We start from the raw sequence: 26,056 nt of genomic DNA, 5'->3' as shown, positions 1-26,056 counted from the left end.
GGAGCGTGGCCAGACAGCAAACATTCCCTAAACAATAAAAAGCTCTTGAAGTTGCGATGTTGAGAAACAAAAAAGAGAAGACCTTTTGATGATGAGCACGTGGAAGATTAGGTTTGAGTACGTTTTGGGTTATGATGATAAACAGCGTACACAGCTAAAAATGTAGTAATCCAGCTGCGTGTAAAAGGCCTGGGTGTAAAATAAATATTGCACTATTTTATGCAATTCTATGTAATTTTACACCCCGAAATATGTGGCCCAGCAGTATGGGAAACCTACTTGACCGAAATGTCAAACTCATATATGCGTTTATCCCTACAGATTTCATCGGTCTGATGGCCGAGTGGGCTAAGGCGCCAGTCCTTACTGTAGGTGCTAGGTTTGAATCCCGTCGGTTGCAACTTTTTTTTTGTGTTAACAAAAACTGTACATGCAGTGTGTAATATTAAGTGTTTATTTTGACGAAGGTGATGTGCATGCTTTTGCATGCGATTTTACCATCGGATTTTTTGCTGTGTAGTGATGTCACAGTTTCATTTTATTTTTATTTAGTTAAAAAGGTACATCTTGGAAACAACAACTGAACTAGTGCAAACTGATTGAAGAATTCGACGACGTTTTTTCCGCTAGGTTCGCTGTTGTTCCAGCGGTGTTCGGAATGGCAGCCCCCATACAGTTTGAGCAGTTTTTAGGGAAAAATCGCGTTTATGATGAAAAATCGAGCATTTTCAGAAAAGTGGGGTATTGCAAAGTGTGGCAATTTCGATAACGATCATAATGCGTTATGATTTGTAGTGATTAATTGTGACTGGTATTTTATTTAAACGATTTTTCTAAAAAGATGATCGATATTTTGGATAACTTGAGTTAAATGTGGCAAAAGTTAAAAGTAATGATGAAATGTTATGTAAAAGTGTTTAAACTTTACTTTTCTTCCCCTTTGACCAAAATATTGACCTTAAAAATGCATTTTTGCAATTCCGTCGTGAAACTACTTACTTTTCCTGTCATTCTTGAACGACGAAATAGCCTACTTTTCTGTACCAAAAATAACAGAATCGAATAGCAACACTTTTCAAAATAAATGCTGAAAAGTTCTACTTTTCAGCACTGAAATGGGTGCTGAAAAGTTGAACTTTTCAGCACTTGTTTTGAAAAGTAACACTTTTCAACATTTTTTTTATTTAAACGATTTATTGACAAAATACATGAAAATTCGACTTAAAATTTCACTCAATGGGTGTTTTTCGAAATTGCAAAAAATGTTGTATGGAACTCGTTGCAAAACTTGATTTTTTCAGCACTCGTCGTATTTATCCAACTCGGTGAACCTCGTTGGATAAATGTACGACTCGTGCTGAAAAAATCCTCTTTTTGCAACTTGTTGCATAAACTACTATTTGGTGATTTTTTGGAATTTTTTGGAAAAATTCGAATAACTGGCAATTTTTTGAGAAAATTATTGTAATTATGCTGTAATATGACTCTAATAGTTTGTTCTATCAATAATACACACATAAGGAGCATTATCAATCAAATAAATCATATTTAAATCAATTTTTCAAAAGATCTTTTTGGTAAATTTGAGGAAAAAACATGAAAAATTAACTTAGCCCCTATGATTTATACATCATTCGATTCGTTTATGCGATTGCCACACTTTACAATAACTTTCATCGACGTTTAAAAATATTTGAAGGAAATAAAAATCAAAAACTGCAAAAAAAATAATATTTCCAAGCACGCTGTCATTCCGAACATCGTTGCGTAGTGCTTCTACTCGCCACCAGGATGCGTGCACGTTTCTGTCGAATCTCTCAATAGCACATCACTCTTTTACAGCTAGTAAAACCAATAAAGAAATGACAATATGATTAGAAGCTTCCATATTCACCAATCAACGACGAAAGGTTAACAGCAACGTGATTGCTTCCGTTTTGTAAAATGGAATGAAATATTTGCAAACAATACGCAAACTGTTTGTAAATAGTGATGGAATAACATATGTTTGATTGATATGGCATGATTGTCGGTGCGGAACTAATACCAGCTATCAGCTTTGAGAAGAACATTAATTTTAGTTGAAGAATACAATGTTGCTGATAAGGTTATTCTTATATTTTTGTTTACTGTGTTTCATAAAATAATCGGCGATAATATTTACTTTTATCAAATCTTGGTCTTAATTATGATTTTATTTGGTCCAATAAGAGAAAAGTGATATAATAGCATACAAAAAAATTGCTGTAAATTTCAAGATCCAAACAATTTTTGTTTATCCAAAAACTGAACCTACTTTGAATTTCATCTCACCTTTTCACAGGCAAGTTTAAATTTCGATTTTTGAAAAAGGGTCTAGACAACATTTGGTTCGAAATTTCCCACAGAAAACTCATATTTTTATATATTTAGAAACAATGATATAAAGACAAAATAATGACATTCAAAAAATGAAATGCATTTCAAATCGAACATAATTGACTTCGTCAAGTATGTAAAAAACATTTTTTGATAAATATTACTATACTGCTCATATATATATTTTTTTTGCAAAAACAGCAATCTGAGAAAACGCAAGGCAAGTTTGTCCAACACATAAGGCTACATGTTAACTTTTCATTAAAACCCGAATTTCCTTCGGTTTTGTAAAACAAAGTGATGGATACTTTTAGTTTTTCTGAAAGAGCACATGATTTTGAACCAACCTGCATCATTAACTCAAAAGTGATGAAAATGCGCATGGGACATTTATGCGAACAGGAGAAGTATACTGGTTGAAAATTATATTCAATGGAAGTACTGTGATGGTCGAACTGATTCAATAGATTGTTAAACTTTTATTAATACTTATTATGTAATGACTCTATATCAGGGAACCTTTTGGACTCGTGGGCCAAATTAGATTTTGAAATGGTGATGGCAGGCCGAAAATTATTGTAAAGTCGTTATGTTAATTTGTTATAATTGATATAATTTATTTATAGTTAATACTTGAATTGTATGCATTTAATTAAACATGCTTGTTTTATTCATAATGAAATTTAAATCAAATGCTCTTTAGTTGACTAAACAATTCTGCGAAAAAATGAATATAGCAAAAGTATTTTATAAGAAGATAATAAAATTTTGAAGCACTGCAGATAAAATACGATTTTGTAAGTTAATCAAATTTATTCAGGCCAATGCAAATTTTATTTTTCTTTCCCCTCCCCCATACAAAATATGGGTGGGTAGGGGGGGGGGGGGGGGGGGCAACCCAAAATATTGCTAAAAATTTAAATTTTTATTGCAAACAGTTGTAAAGATGATTTTAAACTATTTGAAATACATTGCATAACGTTTATTTATGCAAATAAAGGCTTATTTTTGACAATTTCGAAATTTGGGACCAAACATCGGAAATAGACGCCTCAATAAATTATTTTATTGTTAGATAATTTGTGATAGTGGCATAACTTTCATTTTGTTTTTTTTCTTCCCCACTTTTGAGATTGTAAAAATGACACTTTTTCAGGTACTTTAGATTAATCAGTTTTAAGTGTGTAAAACATTAAAAACCTTATTCCATATTTGTTTCAAGTTAATTTTAAATATAAAAAAGTGTCACAAAATGCTTTTTACAATGTTACATGTAACAACCGTCAATGAGTGAGTGGAAATAATTGTTTCTCAAATATTAATTATTTGCAAACATTGACCGATGTAATCCAAATAGTTTTCAATCGATTGTACAAGTTTTTCAATAAAAAAAACATTTTATGGCAAAAAGGCCATGAATTCTTAGATGTTGTGCTGATTTTTGGATGTAGCATAACAGTAATTATGCATTAACATAATTTGTGAAATTTTATGTCTAAATCTATTGAAAACTAAGCTTGGCATTATCCCTTTTTGAATTCAACTATGACTAAAGACTACAAATCTAAAATAAAAACAAAATAATTGCCTAATGAGTCAATGATATGTAATGGCTGATTCTGACATAACTTTACATTTAAGATAATTTTGTTTAAAATTCGCTGAAAATATCATAGAATGATAGAAATTTGATCAAAGTTTTCTGAATTTTTTTTTTTAATGTAACCTGTATTCTATTGCAATTCTCATGTAAGCAAAAAAATATAAAACTAGAACAAGTTATCCCTACATATATATTGCTGGATGATGAAATCTTTGGCCGAAATTACTCATCATCGTTAACTTTATGCAACTATTCAGAAATGAAAGGATAAGATATAATAATCAAAAGTATTTCGATTTGGCTAAAATGTGTGTGTGTGTGTGTGCAACCAACCAAACGGGACCACGCGGTCGCTTCTTACAAATTGAGTTGTTTCCATGTATTTTAGATTTTGTATTTAATACCTGCAAATAACTCGCATAGGCATTTGGACGGTGTTAGCTCTGCCGAGCTTCGGTGACCCATTTCTACGCAGGCTAGCCATGCGCGAGGTACCTCAGCTTGAATCGACAAGCCCCGCCCTAAAGAACGTTTGCATCAATCGGATTCAAACGTTATTTAGAACTTCCAAACCCTTGTCAAATGGACAAAAATCCAGCGCGTATATAGTTTGTAGTAATAGTATTCCTAATTCTACCAATCCAAAGGACGGGGGATCGAACCCCGGTTCGAGCGACTTTGATTTTTCGTTCATGTTCAGAGTTTCAAAATTTCATATTTCCTATACTTTCTCTTTGGGAGCAGATGGGAATCGAACCCAGGATCATTCGCTTACAAAGCGAAAACCGTAACCAGTCAGCCACGGCTGCTCCATAAGTATTTCGATTTGGCTAAAATATGATTGAAATAATAAGACTTAAATGGTATTGTTTAGCTATTTTAGTTCTATCTAGGTTAGTTGATATTGCTCTTATTATTTGAATGTTAATTGGTTGTATGAATCATTAAATTGGAATGTTACACAGCAAAAAAAAAGTAGTAATTCAACAGCATGTATAAGGCCATGGTATAAAATGATTTTTGCATTATTTCATGAAATTTCATGTAATAATAAACCTAGAAATGTGTAGTCCTTCAGCATGGAAAAACGACTTGACTGAAACTGTTTTAATCTTTTTTCACTTTTCAACAGTCTGTTTGCCGTGCTGGCCAAGCTGCAGTCCTTTCCGTGGGTGCTGGGTTTGAATCCTACAAGTTTAAAATACTTTTTAATGTACGTTTTAAAACTGGATATTCTTCGTGTAATATTTGATGATCTTAAATTTATATGTTTTTAAAAAATAACTTTTCTCAAAATTTATTAATGACGAGGTCGTCACCATGGAATCTATTTTTATGTATTTTCAAAATCTTCAAACATCAACCTCACCTGAACACCCCTATGCGGATGAGCCAAAACTCCCAAAGATTAAGATTTTCGGAGAAAACCACCGTTCAGAGGTCAATCCTCAACCATCGCCGTCGCTTGCATCCAATCCTCACGCGAGCCGAGAGTGCGCAACGTGCTCAGCTCGCAGCGCGCGACGGACGGTCGATCAGTCCCTCGCGAAACCTGCGCCGGAACGGTCGATCTACACGCTTGGACGGCGCACCGGTGCCGTTGCCACATGGAGGTGCTCGTTCTACACGTGTGAAGAGTTGCGAGAGGTGCGGTCCACTTTTGGCCACTGGCGATTATTCAACGGCCAGTGCGGGTAAACAATGCGCCACGAGTGAGCAAATGTTGAACATCTCAAGTGAAAAGTGATGTATCAGCGCTGAGGAGACGTTGATGTTGAGTGCGAGCTGAAGAAGAACTCGAAGAACGTTTTCAAGAGAACGCGACAAGGAAGAATCCAAGAACTACATTCCAGAACCTCACCGCAAGAAGTTCTAGAAGATCTGGCTAACGGTATTCCAGAACTACAACAACAGCTTCCAGCTGGACCTAACAATCAACTGACTGTTGCATCAGTCCGACGACCTCCTCATCGAACTCATCAAAATCGCAACCTCGGGCCAGCTGTTGTTGACCCAGATATTGTTGCGGATCCCAAAAGTTCGTTGAATCCATCGTCTGCGACGACTCGTCGCCGCAGTTTTTTTTGTTCAGGTGAGCTTAAGGTGCTCGTTGGAAACTTCTCTTTTCAAGGACTCTCGAGTGTGTGTGCGCGGTTGATGTTTGTTTTGTACTCGCGGTTTATGCTTCTTGCACTTGCACGTCGCGTGTACCTTTTTTGGGTGTTGTTGCTGAAGAAGAGAGAAGGTTGCGTTTTTGCGGTTGTTGTGACGGTGTTGATGTTGTTGTTGGACGTCCAGCGTCCAACGTTGGTATTATGACATATCGGGCATAGTTAGACAAATTTGCCGAAAGTGAAATCAATTAGCGCGTGAGATTACGGTAACGGGCGGGGATGGTTTGAAAACGTGATGAGCGATACGGCTCGAGTGAGAGGGTGGGATTGTTGAGGTGAGAGGCGGGGTCTCTGAAATTTTCAAGGTCTTCGATATCGAGTGACTGGGCAATGCTGCAGACCGCGTTGTCTGTGCCATTCAGCAATTTGTTGCGGAAATGTGCGAAATAATTGGTGATCGAAACGAGAATGAGAAGTGAGAAGCTTCTGGAACTTCACATGTTCTGAGAAATGTACAGCGATGATTTTTTATGTTTTTTTTTAGACTTTAGTGAGCTTGAATCGGTTAATTTAAAAGACCTTTACCTATATTTTTTTGGGTATATGATTCATTGTTTTGCAGCTAGATCGAGAAATCAAATTATTTTATAAATATATTTTATCATGAATAATTTGTGTCCTGACCTACAAATTGAAACACACAAAATGCTGGATTTGTGTTGTATTGATGAATAAATTATGCAAAATGCTATGCCACATTTATTTGAGTTTCCTTTAAGAATATTTATGGTGATTTATTCTCTTTGTCCTTGTAGTCATGAATAACTAACGAGTCCTTGAAAAGCTGAAACTGAAAAGCTGTTTTTTTAAGAATTTATTTGTTGAGCGAATAAATTGAATAAGAAAAGACTTGGGTTTTAAAAATAAGTTTTCTGGAAAATACCGATACTGAGAAAAAGATAATTGAGTATTTTTAGATTTGGATGAAACTTTGTCCATGCATTCCTTCTATCAAGAGATGTCATTTTGTATCATTAGTATTTCCGTACGAAATTTGAGCAGGACTTGGTGTCTAGGGTAAAGTTGTATGTTATGATAAGGACTGAAAAAATCCCATTTTTATTTCACTTTTTATCATTACAGTCCAGACTCGGTAAAACAAAGACCTTGGTCAAATTTAATTTCGCTTTGATCGAATCAAGAAAAAACTACTCTTAAGTAAATTAGAATGTTTAGATCCACTCCTAACCAAATCACGGCTTGTCTAAAGGTTATTTTTATAAAACTTGAATGAACCTCGTTAATCGGACTGTCCCGAGTCAGGGAAACTGTTTTTCATTATCTTCTATCGGTAAAAATTGATTTTTCTCTTTTTGAAGTTTTTGTACAATATATTTAAGCTAAAATCATGAAAAAGTATCAAACAAATCACTGACAGTAAGATGTTTTTGATTGTTATTTCATCAAAACATCAGTTTTGAGTTCCCTAAATATATCTTCAATATCCTACATCATGGAAAAATGTTTATCTCGGTCGTCAGTTTCGATAATAGCTGCAAAATAGGTTTATTCCTTGTTTTTTTAAATTCATCTGGAAAAATCAATTTATTCGTGTTTATCAAACTGTTTACGTGGATTTGAATCAAATTACAATTTTCGAGATTCTTTACCCAAAATAGTTCTACACATAATTTTTGTTCGGTCATCAGGGTGGTTCCTGGTACGTCAGGGTGTGCCATAAATTGGCAATTTTGATGAATTTGCAAAAAAAAAAAACACATGTTTCCTAAACCATTACTTGACACCGTTTCAATCAATTATAGCTATCCGGTTTGCAAAAGAATGGTGACTTATCAGGCTTTCAAGGAAAAATACGTATGAGTTCAGTTGAAACGGCATTTGACAATGATTGCAAAAATGCTTTGTCATCTTTGAACCGCCCTAGTGACCGAACAAAAATTATGTTTAGAACTATTTTGGGTCAAGAAACCCGAAAATTTTAATTTGATGCAATTCCACGTAAACAGTTTTGATAAACACGAACGAGATTGATGTTTCCAGATGAATTTAAAAAAATGAGAAAAAACCCTATTTTGCAGCTACCTATTATCGATACTGACGACCGAGACAAACATTTTTCCATGATGTAGGATATTGATGATATATTCAGGGAACTCTTAAGTGATGTTTTGATGAAATAACAACAAAAAACATGTTAATGTCAGCGATTTATTTGATACTTTTTCATTATTTTAGCTTAAACATATGTACAAAAACTTCAAAAAGAGAAAAAATAATGTTTACTGAAAGAAGATTTTCCCTATCTCGGAACAGTCCTCCAAACAGGCTCCAGGGTGAATTAGCGAGGTTCATTCAAGTTTTATGAAAATAACCTTAAGACAAGCCGTGAAATATGGGCACAAGAAAGATCCGGAAATAATTTTTATCTAGATTTTAAGCTTTTTGGAATCAGAGTGCGCAAAAAAAAGGTTTTATTTAAAAAACCAACTAAGTTAAGATCTAGTCTAAAAAACTTTTGACAGAGTTGTCAGATAATCGATCTCTTATTCTCGTTTGAGGTCTTTCGATAACCAATCAAATGATCGGAGGTCGGATGATGGATCCGGACGGATTAAAAAAAACGAAAACTGCCTAAATATCACTTTAGTGTTTGTAACTTGAGTCAATGTTGCCAAATATTTGAAAAGCTGATGAAATTTTTAACAAATTTGTAAAGGCTTCGTTGATCAGACAACTTGTTGCTGAGATAAACATTTTAAAGTTTTAATTTTTGTTAGTATTCTGTCTTTTATTGGCATGATGTCTGGATTTTCAAACAATTAAAATGTTTAAAATTTACTACCCAAATTATCTGAATGTTGATAAATAAACGTTGCAAATATTTTCACAGAGAAACCTCTTTTAATTTGAAGAAAATTGATAAATTTTCTAAATTCTCAATAACCAAAATATAAATTCGTACAAAAATAAAAAAATAAAACTAATTATTTTTTTTTGTTAGGATGTGTCCACTGTCACAGTAAAATTGCTTTTAAATTTGTCTCTGGCAATAATATTGATAATTGAGTTGAAATGCGAAAACATAATAGAGAAAATATGTTTTTTATGGCAAATATTTTTTCCAGAGCAAATCTTACTGGATTGAGCAAAAGAATAAATAGATAAGCATTGAATTTACCTTAAAAATCCACTTTTTTACTTGAAAGACCTTTTTTTTAATCAAACTCAAAGTTTTCAAATATTTGTAGCCAACTTTTGAATTATGTTTTCATTTTTGGGTAATGTTAGTTTTTTAATGATATTTTAATGATTCAGCCTAATAAATGTTTCGCTAAAAATAATTTTCATAGCAAAAATTGAAGTTTAGTAGTTCCATATTTTCATCTTTAAACTGTAATTTCTCGAACAAAATTAAACAAAATTACCTTATTCTTCTTGCACAACCCCTTTTTGAGACATTTAATGATACCGATTCAATTTTCATCCTATTTCATCATGGTAAACAAAAACGTTAAAAAATCGTTAAAATGAATTATGATCTTGGCAGGAAGATGTACCTTATTTTCAAATGAAACAACAGCAATTTTTGTTTAAAAAACTAACCAAAATTATAATAGTTTTTTTCATTCCTTAATATAGTACTTTTTGTTTGTCAGTAAATTAACAAGATCTGTTCCCAGTTGTGAATGATTCAGAAATTAATATTTTCTGACATAAACTTTTACATGAAATGTTAAGATGAACTGATAAGTGTACCAAAAAGTTACGAAAATGTATACTTCCGCTTTAATTTCGGGAATTCCCGGGATTTTTTTTCCCAGGACGGGAAATTGGACGCTCTACTTTTACGTTACAATTTGTTTTGAAAATTTAGGCTTGAACGTGTCACACGTGACACTGTCACATTCGCAGGATATTAAAAAAAAAAATATGCAAAACAAAATAAATCATCATACAATGCTAAACGGTTGTGCAACGTGATGACACGTCTATCTCGTCTCATATTTATTATAGTGATTGATTTGACTAAAGCATATACATTATGTTTAACTTGCAAGTAAATTCAACAGTATAAGTTCAAGTGAATCCAACAACATAAAACACTTTACAACGATCAGCTGAAGCACCTTATTTTTTCTCTGCTGCACTCCTTGCTCTGACCTCATTACCCGATGCGTTATCAGTCGAAGACCCGTGCTAAATAATTCTCACAACACTCCTTGATAGCTGCGTGCTCATAAAATAATTGTGTCAAACTTTACAATCATCCACCGGACGACGACGGCTTCGTCGGGTGCAACAATCCGGCCGGTCTTATCTCAGTGGGTTACGCGCCTGTGTTCGGAGATATTTACTTTAGACTAAATTTTTCGGTTTTATTTCGTGCCAATGACCTATTTTACATCTATGTTTTTTTATTTGCGATTTCAGATTAGAGTCATAACAAAAAACTGTCAAAATGGTCATCAAAACAGTTGTGCAGGACAAATCGCTTATCGAGAGCCAGGTCAGCGCCGCACGGTTCTCCCCGCTCACGAGACAGGTCAGTTTGTTTGGATTTTGGGAAGGGTTGTTCTTTCATTACGTAACGTGAATAAATTAAATTAATTTATCTTACTACGACTTAGACTTCGATACGTTTCGTTACGATCTTTATGCATTGTGCGTATTTAATTTTTTTATGCTTTTAGGTTTTGGCGGCAACGGGACCGATCATATCGAGCGCTGCGGCCGGCATGACCAATGGCTTCTCGGCGATCCTGCTGCCTCAGCTCCAGCGACCGGAGAGTTCCATCCAGATCACCAGCGACCAGTCCTCGTGGATCGCCTCGATGGCGCCGCTCCCGATGGCGGCCGGATGTTTGCTCGGTGGCTTTCTGATGGAGAAGTTTGGCCGCAAAGTGACGCACCTAGTCTTGAACGTTTCCTTCGCCGTCGGATTCTGCGTGTTATCAATGGCGTCGTCGTACGATATGATACTGGCGGGAAGATTTATTACCGGGTTTAGTTGCGGCCTAATTGGTCCTCCGGCGTCTGTTTACATTGCGGAGACGTCTCACCCTAAGTACCGTGGTATTTTATTGGCCGGAGTCACATTTGCGGTATCGTTCGGGATATTTATCTCGCACTTGTTCGGGACGTTCTTCCACTGGAAGATGGCGGCCTTGTACTGCTCGTTCTTTATGGCCGTTAGCTATCTCTTTGTGGCGCTCTGCCCGGAGAGCCCTTCATGGTTACTTTCGAAGGGCAAGACATGTGAAGCCGAGGCCGCCTTCCGGTGGCTTAGAGGTCACGATGCCGATGCGTTGAAAGAATTTCAAGACATGGCTTCGAGCTACTCACCCGCAGGAGAATCTCAAGAACCAAAACCAACCCTGCTTCAAAATATCTCCAAAAAGGAGTTTGTTCTCCCCCTCCTAATTCTGCTGGTATTCTTCTTCACAATGCAGTTCTCCGGAGTGAACATCGTTGCGTTCTACTCGATCTCGCTGATGCAAACCACCATCGGCTCCAACATCAACGAATACCTTGCGATGCTCATCGTAGATCTAGTAAGAGTCATAACCTCCCTCGTGGCCTGTATGCTCCTAAGGGTCGTCGGCAGACGTCCGCTAGCAATGCTCAGTGGCTGTGGAACTACCATCAGCCTGGCCGGACTCTCAATCTTCCTGTACTTCCAAACGAGCATCCCCGTGTACCAGAATCTCTCCTGGATGTCGCTCATCTTCCTCATCAGCTACATCATCTTCGTCGGCATCGGTCTCTTCCCCCTCCCCTGGTGCATGAGCGGTGAAATCTTCCCGGTCGCAACCCGTGGCATCGGTTCCGGCCTAACATCCTCCTTCAACTTCATCTCATTCTTCGTGGTCATCAAAACCGGTCCCTCCCTGTTTGCCGCTTTCGGCACCAACGGAACGTTCATGATCTACGGCATCATCTCCCTGCTCGGCACCCTCGTCCTCTACATGATCCTCCCGGAGACAAAGAATCGCACCCTCCAGCAGATCGAGGAAGCGTTCCGATCCGGTTGGCGAACGTCCGAGAGTAAGACACCTGTCCCTGGACCGACGGAGCAAAGTAAGGCGTAACTTTAGACCTTGCATGAGAACCTAGAAGTACCAATCACCACGGATGGCAACTCAAAGTCGTAATCTTTCGTTAGGCTTAGATCGAACGGGTGAAGCGTTCACGTATTATGGGACGGTTACGCTGGGAGGTGCCGGCAGGGCGTGGACGGTTCAGAAGGATCGGATAGGTGCCGTTGAGTGTGGGTTGGCTGGTCCGAGCGGGACGTCGTCGTTGTCACGGTTGTGCAATATGAGTTGATTGAGTGTTTTTTTTTTATTTTTAGATTATGTGATTGTATGTTATGATTTCATAAAATAGAATTAGGAATTAGAATATTATTTCTTGTTATTTTAGATGAATAAATGCCATTTTTAATAAAGTCGTCCTTTTGCATTTCATGAAGAATCCAACGATCAATCCGATATTTGAATCCAACAATTTTTAGTGCCTTCTTAATTTATGTGGAAGGGTACCATCTCCCAAAATCAATGGAGTACCTGCCGTCGAGCAGTTACTGACAGTTCGAAATACATTGTAGAAAAAAGCAAAAACTGCTCGAATGGAAGTGCTCCATACAGATTTTTCCATAAAAATTAATGATGGCTGAATGGATTTGTAAAGGGAATTTCAACTTGAATGCATAAGTGATTAACCATCCAATTTCTCCACAAAGCTTTGGAGAAAAAACATTTGGCCCTTTAATTTGTCTATGGAAGAAACATACACTGAAATAAAAAAAAAAGTACCAAATTCCTAAATTCTAGGAATTTTTCCTCTTTTCCTTATTTAGTAATCAGGTTTTTTGGATTACTTAATAAGGAAAGGAGGCAAAATTCCTAGAATTTAGGAATTTGGTACTTTTTTTTATTTCAGTGTAATTGAACAGAGATTGCACATGTGTAAAATATCAAACTGTTTCTGATACAATATCCATGCTGATAGAAAATGTAATGAATCTAGGGGAACAGTATAATTCCAAGCAAGCAAGTTTATTATAATAGTTTTGCAAAATATGTTGTCCAAATAGTTGAAAATCGGCGAATAGTGTGGAATTCGGTTCACTAATTTCTTTTAAAATATAAAACTGCATGCTGCTGAAATGAGTGTGTCTTAAGCGTGCATTGAAGTCACATGGCGACGACAATGTATCTTGTGAGTTGCATGCAAGTTTGAAAATCGGTTGCGTTTGAAAACTTTTCAAGACATCTGGTGGAGAGTAGCAAAACTGCTGGTGTGAATCCTTAGCTTTTCCGGGGAATCAAACTCTGAAAATGGAAACAATTTATTTTCTAAATTTGAAATCTGTTTCTTATTGATAATGGGGCCAGCCGTAAACAACGTGGACATTTTGTGGGATGTTAAGAAATCAGAACGATTGAGTGGGGCATGGGGCATGGATTTCAGTCCATACTCTTAATCTCTCAGGATCGCGAAAAGTTGCAAAGGCGTTATCCATAAAGTATGTCACGCTAAAATCGAAGTTCTTTACCGATCTTTTTATTTTGATTAGCGTCAAAAGATTTTCTTTTGATGAAGATTCAGCCAGCACTGCTGTTCAGTTATTGTGATGATCGAAAACCATTTTTTTAACAAATATGTAACAGTAATGTTTTATTTCATATTAATGTTGAATTAATAACATAATTAAGATATAAACTTGTTGTTTAGTCTGAGTCGATGAAATTGGAAATTTGAACTAGAGTGAAATTCGGAGACGACAAATCGTAAGAACACGAAGTTGGAGTTGTAGTCGGAGCAAAATCGGTGAAATTGTGTTTGTTTGTTATAGGTGGATTTCAAATCGAAAAAAATGAAAGGTCGTAGTTATAGTCTTTAAAATATCTTACTGATGTCACTCATTTACGCCTTAACCTGCTGTCCCGAAGCGTCGTCTCCTTCCACAGTTCGCCACCTCAGCTTGAAAGCTTCCTCGATCTCCTGCAGCGTGCGGTCCTTCGTCTCCGGCAGTATCGCGTACAGAACCAGCGTCCCAACCAAAGAAATGCTTCCGTAAATCATAAAAGCTCCATCGGTGCCAACACTGTCGAACAGCAGCGGACCGGTCTTGATCACCACGAAAAAGGACAGAAAGTTAAAGGAAGTCGTCATTGCGGATCCAATTTCGCGCGTAACCTGTGGGAACGTTTCACCGGCCATGCACCACGGAAGGGGGAACAGACCGATGTTGATGAAGACGATGTAGCTTAGTAGGAAGACTAGGGAGATCCAGGTTAGTTGTTGCGGGATACGGGTTTGGAAGTGCAGGAAGATGGATAGTCCAGCCAGGCTTATGGTAGTTCCACAGCCGCTCCACATTGCTAGAGGTCGTCTTCTAGTAACCTTCAGCAGGACACAGGGAATCAACGAAGCTATAACTCTTACGACGTCCACGATGATCATCGCCAGGTATTCGTTCATGTTGGATCCGAGGATGCTGTGTATGATGGATACCGAGTAGAACGATACAATGTGAACTCCAGCGAATTGTGACACGAAGAAGAATATCAACAGTATCGTGAGTGGTCGGTAGAATTCCGGTGATGACAGGTTTTGAAGCAATGTTGCTTTGGTTTTAAGAGAATCTCCAGTAGTGTACTTGGAAACCATGTCGTTAAATTCTTTTATAGCTTCTGTATCATCTCCCCTGAGCCAATAGAAAGCTTCTTCTGCTTCATTTGATCGACGTTTAGATAGTAGCCACGGCGGACTCTCTGGACTGAACACTACAAACACGTAGCTGACCACCATAAAGAACGAACAGCACAAGGCAGCGATTTTCCAGTGCAGAAATGTCCCAAACAGATGAGATATCAAAACTCCAAACGAAACAGCAAACGAGAATCCAGCCGACAAGATTCCTCGATACTTGGGATCGGACGTTTCCGCAATGTACACCGACGTTAGTTGCCCAACGAGGCCGCTGGCGAAACCGGTCATGAACCTTCCCGCCAAGATCGTCTCGTACGATGACGCCATCGACAGCAGGCAGAATCCGGCGGCAAACGTCACGTTCAGCACCAGTTGAGTCACCTTGCGGCCAAACCTTTCCATCATCAGTCCTCCCACGAGGCAGCCGGCGGCCATCAGCAGTGGGGCCATCGAGGCGATCCACGAGGACTGTTCGCTGTCGATCTGGATGGGACTGTCCGGCTTCTGGAGCTGGGGTAGCAGGATCGCCGAGAATCCGACGGTCATTCCGCCGGCTGCACTGGTTATGATCGGCCCAGTTGCGGCAAATATCTGGAATACACCCATAGGAGTTGTGATAAGGAAACATGTATGGTCTTGGGTTGAACTGACCTGCCTAAAGAGTGGAGCAATCGGATTTCGGGCAGCATGACCCTCGAGAAACTTTCGATCTTGAATCACTTTTTTGAACACCATTTTGAACACATTTGTCGCAATGAAGTTAAATTAAATAATCACATATTGTCCAATATAAGACTGCTTCTCTTCACGTTAGAATATGAATTCTTAAAGTCAGAGTACCCTGCAAGATTCAAAGCAACTGAAAGAGAATCATTTGCGTTTATGCATTTTATACTAAAAGCTTATCATTCTAGTAAACTGTTTCTGGCTACCGTAACCCGATCAATTTTGGATATCAGTTTCATGTAGTAATAAATTAAACGCAAAAACACAATTGAAAGTGAGATATTTTGATAAAAGTGATCAATTACAAACTAACTCTAACAATCGGTAGTATTCTACAAGGACAATGAGTCGAGCAGCACAAATTCAATTGCATTCAGTTAGGATAACCGTACTCGTCGTCTATATTGAACAAGATGTCCTTGGTCAGATCACTGACTGGAAGCAAGTGCTTCTAAATTCACCTATTTGGTGGGTGCTTTTCTCATATTTTTCTGAAACAAAGTCATATAAATGATCCGGATTAAATTTGACTGTTTGCATAGCAAGTGCGCAGTATCCTTTTTGTTTGAAATCAATTGCAATGGAGCAGTTCTCTAGGATTTCGGTCATTCGATTTTTTTTTGTATTTTTTAATCCAACTGAAACTTTTTTGGTGCCTTCGGTATGCTCAAAGAAGCCATTTTGCATCATTAGTTTGTCCATATAATTTTCCATACAAATTTGGCAGCTGTCCATACAAAAATGATGTATGAAAATTCAAAAATCTGTATCTTTTGAAGGAATTTTTTGATCGATTTGGTGTCTTCGGCAAAGTTGTAGGTATGGATACGGACTACACTGGAAAAAAATAATACACGGTAAAAAATTTTTTGTGATTTTTTTATTTAATTTTTTAACACTAAAACTTGATTTGCAAAAAAAAACTATTTTAATTTTTTTTTATTTTTTGATATGTTTTAGAGGACATAAAATGCCAACTTTTCAGAAATTTCCAGGTTGTGCAAAAAATCATTGACCGAGTTATGAATTTTTTAATCAATACTATTTTTTTCAAAAAATCGAAATTTTGGTCGCAAAAATTTTTCAACTTCATTTTTCGATGTAAAATTGAATTTGCAATCAAAAAGTACTTTAGTGAAATTTTGATAAAGTGCACCGTTTTCAAGTTATAGCCATTTTTATGTAACTTTTTTCAAAATAGTCGCAGTTTTTCATTTTTTAAAATTAGTGCACATGTTTGTCCACTTTTGAAAAAAATATTTTTGAAAAGCTGAGAAAATTCTCTATATTTTGCTTCATCGGACTTTGTTGATACGACCTTTAGTTGCTGAGATATTGCAATGCAATGATTTAAAAACAGGAAAATTGATGTTTTCTTAGTCTCACCCAAACAGCCCACCATTTTTCAATGTCGATATCTCAGCAACTAATGGTCCGATTTTCAATGTTGAAATATGAAACATTTGTGAAATTTTCCGATCTTTTCGAAAACAATATTTTCAAAATTTTCAAATCAAGACTAACATTTCAAAAAGGCCAAACATTCAATATTACGCCCTTTTAAAATGTTAGTCTTGATTTGAAAATTTTGAAAATATTTTTTTTTGAAAAGATCGGAAAATTTCACAAATGTTTCATATATTAACATTGAAAATCGGACCATTGGTTGCTGAGATATCGACATTGAAAAATGGTGGGCTGTTTGGGTGAGACTTAGAAAACATCAATTTTCCTGTTTTTAAACCTTTGCATTGCAATATCTCAGCAACTTAAGGTCGTATCAACAAAATCCAAAGAATCAAAATATAGAGGATTTTCTCAGCTTTTCAAAAATATTTTTTTCAAAAGTGGGCAAACATGTGCACTAATTTTAAAAAATGAAAAACTGCGACTATTTTGAAAAAAGTTACATAAAAATGGCTATAACTTGAAAACGGTGCACTTTATCAAAATTTCACTAAAGTACTTTTTGATTGCAAATTCAATTTTACATCGAAAAATGAAGTTGAAAAATTTTTGCGACCAAAATTTCGATTTTTTGAAAAAATCAGTATTGATTAAAAAATTCATAAGTCGGTCAATGATTTTTTGCACAACCCGGAAATTTCTGAAAAGTTGGCATTTTATGTCCTTTAAAACATATCAAAAAATAAAAAAAAATAAAAATAGTGTTTTTTTGCAAATCAAGTTTTAGTGTTAAAAAGTTAAATAAAAAAATCACCAAATTTTTTTTACCGTGTATTATTTTTTTCCAGTGTAGTCCGTATCCATACCTACAACTTTGCCGAAGACACCAAATCGATCAAAAAATTCCTTCAAAAGATACAGATTTTTGAATTTTCATACATCATTTTTGTATGGACAGCTGCCAAATTTGTCTGGAAAATTATATGGACAAACTAATGATGCAAAATGGCTTCTTTGGGCATACCGAAGGCACCAAAAAAGTTTCAGTCGGATTAAAAAATATAAATATTAAAATTGAAGAAAAAAGACCGATTTCGTAGAGAATTGCTCAATGGCGGAATCCACAAACCACTTGAACTATTCATTTTAGTTAAAATTAATTGGTTAAGCTGCACAGACAATTTATCTACATGGTTTTTTAACATGTGAGCAATTGGGTCCTAAAATGAAGCTTAGATTGCTGATATTATTGTTTACAGCGATAAAGCGTATTTTTCTGAGTACAATGACCCTTTGTACGACCACAAAAAGTTTAAAATGGATTTTTAAATCAATTTTGAAAAATTATCCTCGTGGTCCTTTTTGACAGAAAAGCTCCTACTTGACAGCTCGTTCCAAGGGGACCATAGTTGATCCATCGAAAAAATGTTGTCTTGTAATTTTTTTTTTGCATTAAAATGAAAAAAGTAATCAGTAGGTAATGGTTTTAATCGTGGTTTTTACCGTTGTACATGAAAATTGACATAAGGCTTTAGTACCCAATTCTCTGAAATTTCGTTCATTCGACTTTTTTGTTTTTTTTTTTTTTTTTTAAATCATTAGTTTGTTTATAAAATATTCCATACAAATTTGGGAGCTGCACATACAAAAATGATTTATGATAATTCAAAAATCTGTATCTTTTGAAGAAATGTTTTAATCGATTTGGTGTCTTCGGCAAAGTTGTAGGTATCCTTACCTAGGACTACACTGAAAAAAATGATACACGGTTTATTTTATTCTATTTTTTTATATGTTTTAGGGGACATCAAATGCCAACTTTTCAAAACTTTCCAGAATCTGTAAAAAATCTTTGACCAAGCTATGAATTTTTGAATACATATTAATTTTTTTCAAAAAATCGTATCAACAAATTTCGAAAAAGCAACATATAGAAAATTTCCTCAGCCTTTCAAAAATATTTTTTTTTAAATGAATAACTGCGACTATTTTCAAAAAAAAAATACCTAAAAATTGCTGTAACTTGAAAACGGTGCACTTTATCAAAATTTCACTGAAGTACTTTTTGAAAATTAAAAAAAAAAATTGCGACCAATATTTTGATTTTTTGAAAAAAAAAGTGTTGATTCAAAAATTCATAACTCGATTAAAGATTTTTTGCACATTCTGGAAATTTCTGAAAAGTTGGTATATGATATCCCCTAAAACATATCAGAAAAAAAATAATGATATAGTTTTTTTTATTTGCAAAACTAACACAGATTTTTTGTTTACCGTGTATAATTTTTTTCAGTGTAGTCCTTATCCATATTTACAACTTTGCCCAAGACACCAAATCAGTCAAAAAATTCCTTCAAAAGATACAGATTTTTGAATTTTCAAATATAATTTTTGTATTGACAGCTGGCTTTTTTTGGGCATACCAAAGGCACCAAAAAAGTTTCAGCCGGGTTAAAAAATATCAAATGACCGAAATCTCAGAGAATTGCTCAGCTGTAAAAATGCAAATCGACTTCCACTTGTATTGGTCTGGATTCAGCGCCCTTATATTGGAAAAAAGTATTAAAATTGCCTAAAACTTCAAAAAAATTTTTTTTTTTGAATTCTTACAAATATATAGGGTTTTTTTTGGTAATAATATTGGCTTGCATCTAGAATTTTTGCTCAGAGTAATTTATATTTGTTTTATACAGAATGGATTTGGTGATTTGAATGCAATTGCATTCGAATGAATTCGCCAATTGGATCCACTGACAGCTGTCAAGAGATTGAAACTACACCCTTACCAAAAATCATGATTTTTTGAGTTCCAAATCCCACTTTTCATACGATTTTTGGAGTTCAGGTACTACAACCATAAAAATGGTTATACACACAAAGAAAAATTACTCTAAATTTAAAAAGATTGTTCGTTGGATTAAAAGTTCGCGTTGGTGAATATTCGTAGAAAGTTCAAACTTTTCAATTTAAAAGTTGGAAAGTTTTTGATACTACCATGCATTTATGGAAAAAAATCGTTGTATTGGTAAAAGTATTTTACTTTTATTTGGAAAAGAAACCTTTTATGGCAAGAATACACAACATTTAGCACTACAGGGATAATTTCAGAAAAATGTGCTTGGTTTTTTACATTTATTTAAAAAAAATTAAACAGTATGTTAGAAAAATACTTTTTTATGTATTTAACGCTTCTCCACTAGCTTCTGCTTCATACGGTACGCCACCGGTCACTTCCGAATACCCCAGTTTGGTCGGTTCCGGATGGAGGCTTCGACGCGACAGCAGTGTAACACGATGGTCACGTTTCCGGCCTCAATCAGGACAGTCTTGGAGGAGTTGGCCATTGATTCGGGAAGGGTGGTCGACGTTTCCCGGCTGGAAAGTAAAGTGCCTGAACGGGGAGTTCCCGATCCTGGAAGCGCATCCGGAACATGGAGTTGATGAGGCCCTCGGAACGGAGTTCGATTTTGAGCACGTAATCCTAATTCGATTTTTTTTGGCTCACTGTCCAGATTCATTCGGCTGAAGCTGCGCCGTCGCGACGTGAGTGTTTGTGGGCGGGAAGTTGCTAAAAGAGATGGAAAGTAAGTGAAGTTGGCTAGCCACTGCACACATTCTCAATACTCACCGGTGCTGTAAACCGCCGGCACCGAGTGCAACATCTGCGCTGACCACCTCCGATTATGTAGCTTTTCGTCGTCCTCCTCTTCGTCGGAGGCCCATCGTGAAAATAAACTTTCGCGTACTTGTCCAAAAACCGGAAGTTAATCTTCTTCAACGCAATCTCGTTGTTCACGCAACGCTTCGGCAGCGCCATCTCCTCGATGATCTCACCCCAGTCCTCACGCGAATTGACCTTCAATCTCGGGCCACCACCACCCAATACAACCGGTGCGAATCCACATTCCTACCTCTCATCCTACAAAAACAAACAAAGGCCAGCAGGAAGCTGGCCTTGTCCTTTTCGAGAACTCGACCTCGTCCCGCTCCTGCACCACCCTCCTTCGAAGGCGTTCCGCTGCTGCTGTTTGGCTCACGAAGGTTTCCGCGTCCGAGTCCTGGCTGCTGCCGCGGTCGGCTTTACTTTGCGTCCTAGACTCACCAGCACCACCGGACCCACCAAAGTGTTTGTTTACATTTGCGACTTAGGCGTACACGGTTACACGAGAACGTCAAAATGAAAGAAATTTTACAGTCGAATTAAAAGTAAAAACTTTTAAATCAGTGAGCAATGAGATTTTCAAAAACTGTAGCAGTAAAAGTTTTCATTTTCAAAACAAGAAAAAAACTTTTAATGTAGCAAATTTTAACAACTTTTTAATTCAAAAGTAAGTTACTTTTGTCATTACCGTAATATTTTTTTGTGTGTATAGGTTGAACTGAAAAAATCGTATGAAAAGTGGGATTTGGAACTTAAAAAATCATGATTTTTAGTAAGGGTGTACGGGGTTCGGAAATCGTCGAACAATAGAGGAAAAAATCGTGACGTCAGAAATGAACTCAAATCACTCAAAGTTCATTTTGTGAGTGACTTTAACATTTTGGCCTAGTTTGACAGCAACATTGTCCCCAGTTTTTCTGTGGGAGAGGAATGGAGGCAAATACTTCATGAAAATCATACCTGTCAAAATTCCTAGCCTCAAAATTTTGTCGCGAGTTGCTTTTCTCCTCTATTTTGGCAGCTACATTGTCCCCAGTTTTCTGTGGAAGAGAAAAGGAGGCGAATACTTTATGAGAATCATATCGTAAAACGGGGTGACTTTGATAGCCGGGGTGACTTTGATAGGTTTGCGATTTTTCCGCAAAATGAAGAGTACAATTAAAATACGTAAAGAATGGTTTAGAATCATATTGACCGTGGTAGAGAAGTGTGCAAAGTACCTCAAAAAGAACTTTTCATAAAATTTCGAAAAGTTTAAAAAGTTAGTTAACTATAGTTAAGAAAATGTTGATGAAAGTCATTATTTTAAACTTCTCAAAGTGTCATGATTTTCTCAATGAACATGATTTTGAATCGAAAAACGGAATGCATTTTCGGATTCTTTGGACAATTTTCCACTTTGAGAAGGTAAAATAAGTTTGTAAATACAGTGGACTCTCTCGTTGTCGATATTGAAGGGACCGTCGAGAGCGGGAGTTATCAAATTATAGAACAAAAAATCAAAGCATGCTTCTTGAAGGGACTGAAAAATTTATTGACAGCAGGAGCAATATTGATATCGAGAAGATCGACAGCCAGAGAATCGACTGTAATAAATATTATGTGTTGTTGAAACCTAATTAAAAAAAATCTACAAATTTATAGGCATTTTCAGTTGAACAAATTTCGTGTAAAATGTGAAAAATTGTGATTCGTGCTTCGAATTCAGTATAAAATGCAATATTAATCGATAATTTTATAAACAAAACTAGTTTTAACAAATATCAGGCAAAATTCCGACTTTTTAACAATTTTAACTAAATTTTTGTATTTTGTTAAAAAGCTTATAAACTTAGTTAACTAAAGAGAAAAACGGATTTTTTTTCTTTAAAACTATATCAGTTACTTTAGTGATGCTACATTTAACGTACAAATAACGTTTGAACATCTTAAATATGATTTTAACAAGAAAAACTATGACTATCAAAGTCACCCCGGAATTTAAACTATGAATTTTTAACGTTACTATTTTTCTAAACACTATTGGAAAAACTTTATTTCCAAAATAGGGCGTGGACTTTGTGTGGCCTGCCCCAGTACATGTTTTAAAAATAATAATCTTGAGAAAAATCTTACCTTTTGGAAAATATTCCAAAAACTAATTGAAATCCTATCAAAGTCACCCCGGTTTACGGTACCTGTCAAAATTTCGAGCCTAAAAAATTTGCCATGAGTTGATTTTCTCCTCTATGGGGTTGAAATGTCAAAATTAGTTTGACAACTGGTTTTGACGTTTGAGTGCTTTTTAATTCGAATACGTTCGAATTAGCGGACATTCGAAGTAGCGAAATTCGAATCAACAAATTTACTATGTATTAGAAAATTAAATATATATTCTGCTCTCTCTACTACTTAGATAGGAATCCCAGCAAGCTTAGTACAAGAGAGAACACCGGTATCGATACCTTAATCGCTTCTGTATGTATTCAAATATCACCCATATTTCGGACATTAAGTGAAAATCTCCAACCAAGTTTTTAATCGAAAATGGTTTATTTGAAAAATTAATGTATTTATTCGTGACAACATCTCCATAAACTTCACTTTTTTTTTAGTTTTTACTTCTGCGCTGTGCTGTATCCTGGCTTGATCAAACTAGATTGTTTGTTTGTTTTTGTTTTGCTTACTCCATTTGGTAACAATTCATGGACGAAAAAATGTGGTACCGTTTTGAAACTATTTGTTTGTTCTTGTGTGAGAGTGAGTGTGTTGCTCGCTTAGTTGCACAGCTGCTTTGTGTCGAGAGAAAGAAACAATGGCGTCTGTGTGTGTGTGAGAGTGTTTGTTTTTTCTTTGTGAGTTGATTTCTTTTCCTTTCTTTCTCAAACCTACACTTTTACAGTATATAACAAATTTGATGTCTAATAATAATTCGTGATTTTTGTTTGTTTTGTTTTGTTTGTAATATTGTATCCTAATAGCGCGCTGCTCTGTATGTGTTTGTGTGTATTTGTATGCTGACTGCTGCTGATCGCGCGCGTTTCGAGGAGCATTTCTAGGTTGGCTTGTTTTTCCTACAAATTTACGGCTTACTTTTTTTTGTTTGTTATTTTGCGGTGTTGTACAACAACTCTTTCGCTCTTTCGGCTCTTACTTATTACCCATATTGTTCGAACATTATTTTTCTTCATTTTAGCGTCACTTATAACCGGATAAGTGACCGTTGTATGTGTATGTTTTTGTTTGGTTTGTTGGTATTTTTAAGTTTTAGCAAAAGTTACGATTTAGGATTAATTACAGTTTTTTTATGGTTGTGTGAGTGTGGTTTTGTGTCTATTTTTTACTTGCTTTTTCAAATTTGTTCACTAAAATGGCGTGACTACTTACAAGACCTTTGTGTTTTTTTCTGTGTTGGCGTGTTGGGGGTGCAATTTTTGCAATTTGTTCCAATTTCCTCTCAAATCTTCGGCTTAGAATTTTTCCTTTATTTAACTTTACAAACTGCTATGTTTACTTTGTATGCTTGCTTATTTTAGGGTGTTGTTTTTTCTTTTTTGTTTCATTTTGTTTTCTCTTGTTTACTAAATCACAATCTTAGCTGAGCTGTATCATTTTTTTGTTTGTTTAGTTACTTTATTATTTCACCTTTATTTTTACATGGAACAATTAGTTTGTCAGGCTTCAGTTAGCTGTACTTTACTGTGGGGATTGCAAAAGTAAGTTGTTGTTGTTTTGTAAGGGGGGAGGAAACAGAACAAAGAACAAAGATTGGGAATTTGGGAGTTGCTCGGCAAACTATTTCAACCAGTTGCAACAGCTTACAAGCTAAGAAGTAAGTTAACTAAGTGCAGTTTGCTTTATTTTTAGTTGGAATTGTTCGATTTATGTGGCTATAATGGAAAGAAGTAAACATAAGGTTATGTCTTTTCTCGCGGCAAACCACTGCACTGTTCCTAGTAAAATATCAAACACGAGTATCATAAACAGTTTTAGAATAACGTTCAACACTTTTCTTTAGAATATTGTTCTTTTGTTGTTGTTGTTTCTTAATCGCTTACGAAAACAATCTGGATCCGTTTGAAAGGGGAAAGCGTTCCGGTTACTTAAACAAAAAGGGACAAACTTAACAAAGATTGATTCTAGTGGGTCAAGCAAAAACTTTAACCAAAAACTCTAGCGATAATTTCCTAACTAGTGTATCTACAAATTACTTCCTTTTTTCGTTCTTTTTGAAAAAAACTATTCAGCGGACTAATTTCTTCTCCTTTTCCCCAGCTCCACTCCCAGTTTGATATGTAAAATGATGAAACTAAGCACTTGAGTAGCACATGTTTTTTTTGTAGTTGTAGTTTTTAGTAGTATTTTCTGTAGTTGGTAGTAGTTGTAGTAGTAATAGTGTTACGTGTAGTAAAAGCAGTTCGGTGCTTTTTTTCGTTCATAATTTCTTCTATTTACTGTGTATAAATATAATAACTCCTACGGGCACAAAAATCACAATTTTCAATCCCTATTCCCGCAGCCAGTAACGAAATGTGTCTGTAAATTTGGAACTTGAGATGAGATTTCCAAAATTTAGAACAGAAAACGAAAAATCAGCAAAGTATAAGGCTTTATGTCGAGCGTAAAATTGGACAGTCTTGGCAAGATTCACGAGATTCTGGATTTTTAGGATGATGCTCGAATTTGACGTATTTGCTAACTGGATCGGAAAAGCAATAAACTGTGTGTTTTTGTTCTCTCTCTTAAACACGCCACTTATTTACTAGATTTAAAAAAATATCGAATCAAAAAACCAGCTTTTATTCACACGGTTTTTAATCGTTTTGGTTCGTAACATTGCAAAATTGGTCCAACGCTGAATGCAGGCGGTTTTTGGCGAGAGGGGCTTTAGCTTTTCCTCTCACTTCTTTTTTTTTCTCTTTCCCTCTCGTTCTCTAGTCGGTGAAACGTTTCGTATCTTTGGTTTAAGTTGTGAAAGCAAATGGTGGAATTTAGCGGCCCGGCAAAATTGGGTAAAGTATTTGTTTTTATAATAATCTCTTTTGAATGCTTGGCAATATAAATATAAGCATTGCACGTAAGAAATTGTTTTAGCTTAAATCTTTGGTGGTTCTGGATTGTGTTGATTGGTTCGAATGAATTCAAATTTAAATAATTATTTTCGCTCAACTAGCATTTCTACACACGTGTTTGACAGGATCAAGTGTTACTAAAGGTAAATTATACAAGGATGGAATTCTTGTGAGCGAATCCGTTTTACCAATGTTAATAAATTTGAATTGATAACAATAAACATTTGCTTTTTAAAATCCAGATAACTGAGTTTTAAAAGGAGTTGTTTTACATTTTGTTTTACAAATTTGAACAAAAATATCTGTTATAAATAAGAATCATTAAAATCTTAGGTTGTAAAAGATTAAGAAAGATGTTTGAAAAAAGTGATTCCAAATGTTGAAATTTTTTAGTGTA

The 26,056-nt window shown here is 35.7% G+C and overlaps 3 protein-coding genes across 5 annotated transcripts; 1 reads left to right on the top strand and 2 right to left on the bottom strand.

Moving 5' to 3' along the window:
* Positions 1-5,484: 5,484 nt before the first annotated feature.
* Positions 5,485-12,544, top strand: LOC120418558 (facilitated trehalose transporter Tret1-2 homolog). Its single transcript, XM_039580990.2, has 3 exons — positions 5,485-6,053; positions 10,528-10,639; positions 10,788-12,544. Exons 2-3 carry the CDS (start codon positions 10,556-10,558, stop codon positions 12,183-12,185), a joined length of 1,482 nt encoding a protein of 493 aa, XP_039436924.1. The 5' UTR covers positions 5,485-6,053; positions 10,528-10,555; the 3' UTR covers positions 12,186-12,544.
* Positions 12,545-14,025: 1,481 nt separating this feature from the next.
* On the bottom strand, positions 14,026-15,486 carry LOC120418565 (facilitated trehalose transporter Tret1-2 homolog). Its single transcript, XM_039581001.2, has one exon. The coding sequence runs from the start codon at positions 15,418-15,420 to the stop codon at positions 14,026-14,028; it is 1,395 nt and encodes a 464-aa protein (XP_039436935.1). The 5' UTR covers positions 15,421-15,486.
* A 4,326-nt stretch (positions 15,487-19,812) lies between these two features.
* LOC128093434 (uncharacterized) lies at positions 19,813-21,312 on the bottom strand. 3 transcript variants are annotated; one of them, XM_052710171.1, is made up of 4 exons: positions 20,925-21,312; positions 20,576-20,866; positions 20,453-20,515; positions 19,813-20,359 (listed from the first exon to the last, which is right to left on the bottom strand). In XM_052710171.1, the coding sequence occupies exons 2-4, from the start codon at positions 20,607-20,609 to the stop codon at positions 20,175-20,177; spliced, it is 282 nt and encodes a 93-aa protein (XP_052566131.1). In that variant the 5' UTR covers positions 20,610-20,866; positions 20,925-21,312; the 3' UTR covers positions 19,813-20,174. The 3 variants fall into 3 exon arrangements, with proteins under 3 accessions (XP_052566131.1, XP_052566130.1, XP_052566129.1); XM_052710170.1 differs by having other exon boundaries at positions 19,817-20,395; XM_052710169.1 differs by having other exon boundaries at positions 19,826-20,515.
* Positions 21,313-26,056: the final 4,744 nt, after the last annotated feature.

Source organism: Culex pipiens, chromosome 3 (assembly GCF_016801865.2).
Source record: "Culex pipiens pallens isolate TS chromosome 3, TS_CPP_V2, whole genome shotgun sequence".
Taxonomy (NCBI): domain Eukaryota; kingdom Metazoa; phylum Arthropoda; class Insecta; order Diptera; family Culicidae; genus Culex; species Culex pipiens.
This window is presented reverse-complemented; position numbering and strand designations above follow the sequence as displayed.

Bases quoted from the DNA above. Each gene is read 5' to 3' on its own strand.
- LOC120418558 (XM_039580990.2), top strand. From the start codon at position 10,556: ATGGTCATCAAAACAGTTGTGCAGGACAAATCGCTTATCGAGAGCCAG. The intron at 10,640-10,787 runs GTCAGTTTGTTT...TTATGCTTTTAG, and splicing joins TCTCCCCGCTCACGAGACAG to GTTTTGGCGGCAACGGGACC.
- LOC120418565 (XM_039581001.2), bottom strand. From the start codon at position 15,420: ATGGGTGTATTCCAGATATTTGCCGCAACTGGGCCGATCATAACCAGT.
- LOC128093434 (XM_052710169.1), bottom strand. From the start codon at position 20,609: ATGTTGCACTCGGTGCCGGCGGTTTACAGCACCG. The intron at 20,516-20,575 runs GTGAGTATTGAG...CATCTCTTTTAG, and splicing joins GCCGGCGGTTTACAGCACCG to CAACTTCCCGCCCACAAACA.